Here is an 11,221-nt window from a genome sequence, read left to right on the forward strand (position 1 = left end):
TAATCTATTGGACTGAAAAATAAATAAAAAACTGCGATGCGGAGGATTTTCCTATTAAAATTAAGAGCTCATATTTGGTGAGAATTTTTTTAAGGTTACTAGCAACCCATTTTTACGTGGCATTTGTAAAAAAAAAAATAATTCATTTTTTTGACCCACCCTAATATATATATATTAAATATTGATAAAACTGGAATATAAATCGTGTCTAATTGTTCTCTTAAAATTTCAATTTATTTTAACTTAATAAACTTGTATCTCTTGGGATTAAATATTCTATTACATTGTTATCGACGATCGATAAAATAGGATCCTTTATTTATCTACGTTATTACGAAATACATTGAAACAAATTATAATTGTACTATAAAAATAATTAACAAATATGTATATTTATTTATATAATTATTATTAACGTTTATTTACTTATTAATTTAAAATTATTGTTGATAATAATTGCTCATATTGTTTCCTTTTTTCTTTCAGCATTCGACTCGTCCGAGGAAAGCGATGAGAAAAAAAATGTCGATACCCTTCTCGTACTTCCTGGATCCGACATGGAAATGTTCGATAGGCCACGCATTCCAAATTTAAACCCCGATTTTAATGATTCCGATGAATCATGGCCCTTATTTAGGCCAGGTTCCTTTGGTTATCTAAGTGATTCTCTTCAACGTAAGTATTCACCACATTATTTAATTACCATTGATATGTTTTTATTAACGGGAAGTATCCTGTGATTAATACATTGATTGCCATGTAGGTCATTGGTGACCACAAATGACCATTAGTAAAAATACATAATTCATAAATCAACAAAATACACACAACTCATAATAAATAATGAAAAATTTCATGTGGTATCGTGACAGGTAAATCACGTGAAATGAAAATGGTGGTCAACGTGTTAAATAAATTGGATAAACGGTAATACTAATATATATATATATTAATTATATATATTAATATTACCAATTTACAAATTTACCAATATTAAAAATTATATTTTATTATTTATATAATAATTTATATAATTTAATTATTTATATTTATTTATATAAATATATTTTTAATTATTTATATTTATATTATTTATATATATATATATAATATTAATTATCATCATTATTATTAATAAACAATATTAGGTGTCTAGCAAATATTTTTAGTTACGTTCTTCTATTACTTACATAACATAACTGATAATTTCAATGAAAAAAAAAAAAAAAAACATGCAAAAATAAAACCCACAACTTTTGTACATTCTAATTAAATAAAACTAATTATCCCATACTACAGGTGGAAACTGTTAACACTTGATGGCTCGTTTACATCTCCATGCTCGTAATGTGAAAACTCGTTCTGATCTATCTTCCACAAATTTCCCTGAAACGTATAAAACATTTATCTTTTTCTCTCTTTTGAAGAAAATTCTCTTAAAAGACATTCGACAATATTTGTTTACGCTCACTTTAAAATCTAAAATAACATTTCAAAAGAGAAAAACGAAATTGATGGTGTCTCGTTTATGTAAAATCAATCTCAAGGTAGTTCTCAGAGTGAACGGTTAAAAATTTTCAATAAAAATATTCTTCTTCTTTTTTTTTTTTCATAAAATATCGAAGCTCGTAACTAATCATTATTCAAATTCGTTTAACTTTGCCCGCCATTTTGGAAAGGTCATTTATATTGACCAATGGCGTAGTAGTATATCGTATTGTACAATTGGTGAGGTTAGGAAATGTGAAAAGGACACTTTAGAGAGAAAGAGGGGGAACAAAAGTTATCGGTCGAGAAATGACCAATTGGCTTTGCGGATTCCAATTTCCTGCTCGTCACAGTTCATAGCCATTATTATTCAAGGACGCAGAAAGGCACCTATCGTTCGATACTAATCGACCGATTAAATTCACCGATTAAATAATTTCTCCCTCTCTCTCTCTCTCTATCTCTTTCTTTTGTTTTATAACCAATAAGATTTAACAGCTCGGTCGGTAAATAAAAGCAATATCGGTATTGAATAAAGAAAAAAAGAAATGAAATAATTGTTTCAGTCTTGACTTTTTAATCGAACGTTTCGTTAAATAAATAATATATTTATTTATTATTAATTATATATATATATATATATATATATATATATTTAATTAAAAAGTAAAAACTCTGAAACAATTATTTCAATTCTTTTATATATAAAATTTACGAAAAAGAAAAAAACAATGAATTTTAGTCGAAATTTGGTTTGAACGAATTGTATTTGAAAATGAGGCCACACTGTATATACATGTACAATACTTACATACCTATTGTACAAGATCCGTAAACTGAAGGTGATTATTGAGCTAGAAGATACCGGCTTTGCGCCAAACTATGCTATGCGCTTCCTTGAAATTAATTCGCAACGGCATGCTAAGAACAGAGTTAAAAAGACGATTCGAGTTAATTTATCTTTTAAGAGGATATTTTCCTCGAGATACTCGTAAAATGTATACCGTAGTGAAACTGCAATCATCCTTTAATAACAAAACATAATAAAGTTAAAAGTGATAACGAGCAAGATGAAAATGCAATAATAAATAGGAAGAGTGAAAAAAAGTAAAAAAAAAAAGAAAAAAAAAAGTTTTAAATATTCTAGTTAGATCTGTATAATTGTAAAATTGATACGAACGAGTTCTACCTTATCGACCGTGAAGCAAACATTTGCGAATTTTTTTGTTCTCATGGGGAAAATCCTATCGAATTTATTGATATTTATCTATAAAAGGGTATCTTTATAGATAAATATCTGATATAATAAATCAATAAACGTATATACGAGTGTATCTAATTATCTTAAATTGCATAAAGGTAAACGATGCAATGTTATGTTCCAGTAATGTACCTGTTGTAATGAAATTACAATCAATTTATAATGTTCACCATTTCTCGCAAAAGTATCTTTTACTTTTTATCTCCAGAAGAAATAATAAATAAAAGAAGAAAAAAAAGAAACAAGTTTAAATATTTCATGTAAATTCATAATTGTAAAACAATTGATACGAACGAGTTCTACCTTACCGACTGCTAAGCAAACATTTGAGTTTTTTCGCGGGAAAATCAATCAAAACTATCGACATCTATCCGTAAACAGTATTATCATTAAATATTTGATATAATAAGCTGATAGTTTTACAATTGACCTAATAATACATCTTAAAATTGCAATAAAGTAAAGGATGCAATATTAAATCCTGATAATTTATACCTGTTGCAATAAAATTGCAAACACAATTTATAGAATATACCATTTTTCGCAAAAGAGAACCCTTCACTTTTAAACGAGATAATAATTGATTATTCGATCTTGTTCGAATAAACTTTCCTTTCATTATTGCATAAGTTTATCCATCCTATCGCAAACGTCCGTCTATCTAACTACAAAATAGCAAAAAAATAATTCTACAACAAAATATATATATATCTAATAAAAAGTTTATCCGTGTTTACGTATAATCGATGTAATTAATTTTACGTCATAATACGTAACATCTTCCATAATTATCTGGTCCGGTCGAGAATACATTAATATACGGGAACGTATAATCCCGAAATGAAATCGAAACTAAAGAATAAAAGTAAATTAATGCCAGGAAGATTAAAATCCTTTGCAATCGAACCTTATGAATATATAAACGGGATATTACCCAACGCATACGTAATATGATATAATCATTTAAAACAAGAATGTGACCTATATGATATAACTAAAGATATTACATACAAAAATTATCAAAAATACAAAAATATGATAATAATAAAAAAAATATATATTTTATTTCTCCTAATCTTTGTTATTTCAGAAATAATGAACCGACTTAGAGAGCAAATGGCCAGTATTGCATCCCGTTTCTCATTAAATCCTGGATTTTCAACACCTTGGAGTAAAATTCCTTTGGGAGGAAACACCACTTCTACTACCAAGGTAAAACAATTTTTTTTCCCATCTTAAAATTAGATTCTATTTCAGGGGTACTCAACCTATTTCCTTTTACGAATCGCATACGTTTATTTTCTATATTCAAACAGCAGGTCATTCTTATTGGCGCTGATTGAAAATCGATAAATAAATAAAAAATAACTGAAAGGTCCTAAGCTTCCATAGGGAAAACGTGGGTCCTATAAGGAGATCACGTGTTATATATAAACCTATTTATTTTGCATTTGAAATTATAATTAAGAAAAAAAAATTTTATTAAACAATATTCTAGTATTAAATAACAATTAATATTAAAAATACTTAAGGTTGGCACGCTGACGTTAGGTTTAGGAATCTACCTTACCGACGGAGGCTTATTTAACGGTGAAAAACAATAAATGTATTTAAAACATGGGCTCCAAAAATGAAGGGGTTGTTGGGTAAGGGGTGGGGGAGGAAATATTGTTAACAAGTCAATTTCACTTACTAAAAAAACGAAAAAGTAAATTCATGATTGAACGTGCCGGGGGATCCCCTCAATTAAATATAGCTGCTTTGTTTTTTTATTAATAAAATAACGAAAATTTGTTAATTTTTATAGATTATCAATGGACACGTATTGACGATCAACGAAACGGTTTACAAGGACAACAGCGATACGGATGCAATTGTTTTCCGCGTACGTGTCATTGACGTTAAACCTCAAAATGATACGACAATTATAACCGAAAACGAAGATGGCGCGGTAATTCCAACGGTAACGAGTACTCCAACAGAAAATGATGGCAGCCAAGAGGTTACAACGCCACAACGAAGCGTTGAAACCGTAGAAGAATTCGATAATGAGATACCCAATCGAGGAGATGTCTTAAAAGCTTAACAAACTAAAATATCAAGAAGCAAAAAATAAGCATTTTTAATTAAATCAAAAAATAAAATAATAATAATAATAATAAAAAATAAAGAGTGGTCTTGAATTTTCATAGAAAATAAAATAATAAAAAAAAAAGAGTAAAAATTAAAAAATAAAAATAAACTATCGGTAATAACATATAAAATTGTTTATTCCAACTAAAATATATTTGTTCCATATGTTCAAACAAAAGTCATTAATTAACATTTATATTAATCTGAATTTTTTACAAGAAATTTTCAATGGGAAAAATCGAGTTTTGAAAAGGTATGCTTTTTTTGTGGTAATGCGTTAAAACGCAATTATTATTGATGCTTTTTATAAAGTATAATGGTTAATAAATTGAAAAAAAAAGTTATTTTCTCATCGATAAAGATGAAAATGTCGTTAGTGACTTTTGAATGAACATAGACAATATAATTATTATGATAGTATAGCGAAAACGTTGTATCCACCAAGTCTATAATATACGTCAAATATACATACACATATATATGTATGTGTATGTATATATAAAGAGGAAGAAGAACAAATAATCTAATTAGTATAACGTATATTGTGTGTAGATGGTGGTGTACGTTTAGCAAACATATGCATGTGAAATGTAAATGTATATTTTAAATATGTGAATGCTATTTTACGAATATGACATTCTTGTAATTTATACACACACATATATTATATATAAATATATTAATTATAAATCGAGTTAAAAATTAGTCAAGTTAATGAAATAAATAAATGAAAAAAAAATCAAAAAGAAATGTTTTAGTTCATCCTGAATTATTGTATGGTATATACCATTATAAAATCAGGGCTGGTGAAAAGCTTTTAAGTTCAATTAACTCTAATTGCTAGACAATAAAAAATGTTAAATTAAAAAACGTCTACGACGTAAATACGTTACTCCAGGGATAAGTTTAAATTTTTAACTGGTGATGCGCGTCGCGGTCACTTTGGTACCTTGGTATCAAAATTACGTCTCATTTAATTTTGTTATTTATATATATATATAAAAACCACATATAGTTTGGAAAATTAAGGAATATTATTTAAACATTTTGTTAAAAAAAAGAAATTTTTAGTTTGAAAAATTATTAGTAAATACATTTTCAAGTTAAATTCGAATCTCTGTAGCCTAAAACTTTAGGTTAGTAACTTCAGATTGGTGACTACCAATCAAAAGCATTCGATGAAACTTCAAGCACGACCCAAAACGACCAATCATGAATTTATTACTTTTTTTTTTTAGCGAAATTGATAGACGGCTCACAATTGGCTCACCCATCTCACAATTCCCCCACCTTAGAACCGATCGCTCTCGTATAAAATATTTAAAATCACGTTAATGTTTCAATACTAAATACATCCTATATTGCTTTTAACCCCTCTAATGAACTTTCTTTTTAGTCATCGATTTTTCAAATATCTTTTTTCAACCGACGCCAATGTGAGGTCCGTGAACGAAAAAATTGAACCCTTATCGGTCGTAAAGCACATGGGAAGTGATTTACAAATAATAAAAATATGTTATTAATAATTAAATAATTATTAATTCCATATATTTATAGTACTCTTTCAAAAATAAATAAATAAATAATAAGTTATTCTTATAATACTGAACAATTTTGTTGAATATTTACCGAAACCACTTATACTTACAAGGAGAGTGCAAGGTCTTGGCCTCACGGATTTTGTTCAAATTTTGTAAGATGATAGATTTTGCTTCCCTGTTCACGAATATATATGGTTATAGGGGGAACTATTCAATAATTTTTTAAATATTTGCAATTAAAGATGCTAAAGGTGCTATTGAGTCTTTAAATTTATTTCTGTAACAAAATATTATGTGTACTGGGCTTGGCATAACGACAACGGTTATGTCGACCGTAACGTAGGCAGCTGTTGTGGTTATGGTTCAAATCAATGCTGGAAATTTTTTTTTTAATTTTATGTCTATTTTTATATTATTACTATTTTTTATTTTTATTTTATTCTGTATTTATATGAATGATAATGACAAATAAAACTCTTATAAGTTTTTTAGTCATTAAAGACATTTCATTTTCAACTTATTTGAAAATGAAACTAAATTGTTGTTCGCATCTTTCACTAGATCCGTCCTAGCTTGGAATTCCTTTCTGTGTCTATTAATCCCCGCGTATATACCATGGACGTTACTGCTTTGGCAATTTTCATCAATTTCCTGAACATTTTGTTCTAAAAATTGTCGCTTCTTGTTCTTAATTAAATTTTGAGTCGCTTGCCTAATATTGTGAAATTGGTCCCGAGTTAGATCCGTGTTTTGGGTCTGCCACGAAACCTTAAAATATACAAGTTTCGAGAATAATTTATTATATAATATTATTATAATATTATTTGTACTTTTAATTTGTAATTATTAATTTAATTATAAAAATGCGCGCCTGTCTTATCATTTACTTTTTTTGTAATTATTATAAAAATCTGCGCCTGTATGATTGCAACCCACCAGACACACTTTGAAAATGTGTGGTATTACTACTCTTTCGTACCACTAAATAAATAATATACAAGATGATTAACGAATATAAATAACTTTTATTGATAAATCACTATATATATATATTATGCATAATAAGTAATTATGTTCGGTCTTAAACACGAGGTAAGTCAAATGCGTTGTATTAAATTTATCGTGACTGCAGATACGAATCCGCCACAAATGTGTGGTATCACTGCTTACTAATACCACAAGATAAAAGATATACAAAATGGTTAACGTACATAGAAAACTTTATTAATAAAACTGTATCTAATAAGTATAACAAGTAGTTGAATTAAGTTTTTGGAAAACGTGGTGGATACAATGCGTTGTGTGTCGTGTAGCGTGTATAATGCCATTAGATATTGTTCTCATTGTTTTATGTGTTGTTGGTCTGTTTAATCATTTGAGGTATAGTTGTATAAGCGGTCTGCAGAGGCGTGACTGTAGATACGCATCTACTACACATTTGTGACGAACTTATTTATTATTATTTATAATACTCAAATATTATTAATATTTAATATTATTGGGATAATAGTTAATCGTGCATCATTAACGAATATAACTTAATATAAAAAAAAATAAATATAAACATATTTATAACATATAATTGGTTTTATTAACAAATAAAACAAATTTTGTTTAATAAATAAAGCCGTATTAATATCGATCAATTCATCGTTGAATAAATTTGTTTAAATATCAACTCTCTGCTTACGTTTTTGAATATATATTTTAAATTCGTAATATCACGATATGTAAAGCGTATTTCTTGTAATTTTAATAAACGCATGCAGACTTTTATATAATTTATATGAGAACAACAGGATAAATGACGAATAAACTTCGCATTCTTTTATACTATCTATATTCAGACTTATTCCATGCAAATTAATCGCATTTAGCAATAAGTTTTTAACATATTTAACTCCTAATACGCATTTTTTTCGTATCACGCTGTTTATGATGATAATGCAATGGAAATAGGTACTGACACAGTAAACGCTGCTTTGAACTATTATTATACTATTTATCATACGAAAAAGGAATATTCATTAATTTGTCATTCCACTTACGAAATAATTGGAAGGTGACGTCAGAATAAATTCTTCAAAAAATTCTTGATTAACAATATGTTAATTAACAATATGTTAATAACACCTACTATCATAAATATTTTATAAAACAATCTATGAAATAAAATATTTAATATGTAAAAGAAGAGAAATTTTCCTTCGTGTAGTAAGGCTAAACAAAATTGAATCTAGCATGTGGGGAGGGTGTGCTATAATGTATTGTATGTAAAGCCTGTCATGCAAAGAAATACAATATTTATATACAAATTTCTACATAAATCATAACAAATTTTATTATATAATATAACTGTATTATATATACTATCAATAAAAAACATGTGTGCATATCACACAAGTTAAAAGTTAAACCTTTAAATAAACAACTTTCAAGGATAATTTATTATATAATATTATTATAATATTATGTGTACTTTTAATTTTTAATTAATTAATTAATTTTTAATTTAATTATAAAAACGCGCGCCAGTTCGATAGCAACCCACCAGACACACTTTAAAAATGTTGCTTGTGAGCGCCATCTACTTGGACGGAATTCGTTTGAAGTCAAACCTGTTTGTACAGGAATATACGACGGGTTGTCAATCTTTCGGGCAGAAATAAATTCAGTCCTGAAAGATGGCGCTCGCAAGCAACATTTGTGGTATCACTGCTTACTAATACCACGAGATTAAAGTTATACAAAATGGTTAACGTACATAGAAAACTTTATTAATAAAACTGTATCTAATAAGTATAACAAGTAGTTGAATTAAGTCTTTGGAACACGTGGTGAATACAATGCGTTGTGTGTCGTGTAGCGTGCATAATGCCATTAGATATTGTTCTCATTGTTTTATGTGTTGTTGGTCTGTTTTATCATTTGAGGTATAGTTGTATAAGCGGTCTGCAGAGGCGTGACTGTAGATACGCATCCACTACACATTTGTGACGAACCTACAACACTTAAAGTGACGCTCGCATGGTGGCGCGCCAGTTCCACCGCAAGGTCTGCCAACTTAGGAAAAATACGATTGGAACGAGTGAAAAAATCTACTTCACTTGTCTGCCGGATACCACGTTGTATAAACGCATATTTAGTTCCGTGAAAAGTCACGTTATATATTTCAAATAATAAAATAAATATTTGTTGAGTTTAACTCTTCTATGTTACTTGTAGTTGTTAAATTACCCGACAGCAACACATTCTCAAAGTGTGTCTAAGAGATTGCATTCATACAGGCGCAGATTTTTATAATAATTACAAAGAAAGTAAATGATAAAATAGTTTAAAAAATGTTTGCAAATAAATATTTTTATAAATAATGATGATTTATAAATAATGATATGCTTGTCTATTTTTCTCTTCTTACGCAGTATTAAGGCCGTTTCTTTCCTTCACTACATTGTACGTTTCCTTTCCTCACTACATCGCGGTTTCGTTTTTCCACTAAATCACCGCATTTCATTTTTTCAAATCACACCAATTCTTAAGAAGTTTTCACTTCAAAAATATTATATTCTTTGATATTTGATGATTTTAGTTACGCGAAAAATGGACTTTGTACATCCTCATCTTTTTAAAAATATCATGTGAGCAGATCACACGTGTTAGAAGTGAAACCTTCGAAAAACTAAGTTTCGAGACAAAGAGACGACTGCAGAATATCAGGAGTAGGATAATTTTTGAGTTTATTTGTTATATTATTATTATTATATTCTTGTTATCACATTCAAAAATTATTATACGTTTTATTGAAAACACATATAAATAGATAACATATTACACAGCAAGCAAGTTCTCAATTCAAAGAAATGAAACGAGTTGCTTCTGGTAACTAAAAAATGCATGTTAACTAAACACCTCTGTTAGTGTAGTAAACACCTCTATAGTAAGGTTTTTTCCGAAAAGTAGTGAGGTTTTTTTCTGAAAAGTAGTGAGGTTCTTTCCGATAAGTCCGTAGGGCGGTTCCGATAAGTCCGTAGGGTCTTTCCGATAAGTCCGTAGGGTCTTTCCGATAAGTCCGTAGGGTCTTTAGAAAAAAAAATCATGTGTGCAGATCACACGTGTTAGAAGTGAAACCTTCAAAAATCTAAGTTTCGAGAGAATGAGACGAATGGACAGTTTTAAGAGTAAGATAATTCTAGGATTTATTTATTATAATATTATTACTATATATAATAAAGGTCACCGGTATGGTCTCTGGGTGGAATAGCTGATAAAAAATGCTCTTTTCTCAATTCAAGCAATAAAAACGGAATGCTGAATGAGATAGTTGTAAATAATCACCAAAATGGTAGGTTGTTTATCAAAGGAAATATAATTCGTCAGAAATTAGGTAAAAATAAATAATCCTTTTTTTAAAACTCAGGTATAAAATTTTTTTTGTTAGTATGGTTTTCTATTTCCCGTTTTCATCTACATTCTTGCGCTATATAACAAACATTCTAGGATAGATGAAATAAAAACGTTACGAAAAACATATGGAAAATACTGCTGGACTGAATGAAAGTTCTGGTAAAATGCAATAAAAGATCTAATAAAGATATTCTCTAGAAATGATTTTTCAACTCTGTAGCCTACCACACTTAGAGACCCTTATTATTTATAACATATCTCGTCCTTATTCTTTGGACCACAAACTTATCTTTCTAAATACTCTTGTCTAAATAAAGATCTAAACAACGAAAAATCTAAGAAATGCATTGAATCGTATCGCTCTCTCAGCTTATCGAACTGTGTACACTACGAG

The 11,221-nt window shown here is 28.4% G+C and overlaps 1 protein-coding gene and 1 long non-coding RNA gene across 2 annotated transcripts in view; one reads left to right on the forward strand and one right to left on the reverse strand.

Moving 5' to 3' along the window:
* LOC107071408 (virus-induced RNA 1) overlaps positions 1-5,632 on the forward strand; it is a 54,002-nt gene extending 48,370 nt beyond the window's left edge. The window contains exons 2-4 of the mRNA XM_015330391.2: positions 487-675; positions 3,840-3,961; positions 4,557-5,632. Coding sequence (XP_015185877.2) covers positions 487-675; positions 3,840-3,961; positions 4,557-4,835 — 590 coding nt within the window. The 3' untranslated portion in view covers positions 4,836-5,632. The remainder of the gene's footprint in view (positions 1-486; positions 676-3,839; positions 3,962-4,556) is intronic.
* Positions 5,168-10,465, reverse strand: LOC149031754 (uncharacterized). The gene is made up of 2 exons (XR_016177443.1): positions 7,295-10,465; positions 5,168-7,191 (listed from the first exon to the last, which is right to left on the reverse strand). It is a non-coding gene; the product is annotated as an uncharacterized LOC149031754 (long non-coding RNA).
* Positions 10,466-11,221: the final 756 nt, after the last annotated feature.

This window comes from Polistes dominula, unplaced genomic scaffold (assembly GCF_049000335.1).
Source record: "Polistes dominula isolate Pdom_NZ unplaced genomic scaffold, Pdom_raw_medaka contig_78, whole genome shotgun sequence".
Lineage (NCBI taxonomy): Eukaryota > Metazoa > Arthropoda > Insecta > Hymenoptera > Vespidae > Polistes > Polistes dominula.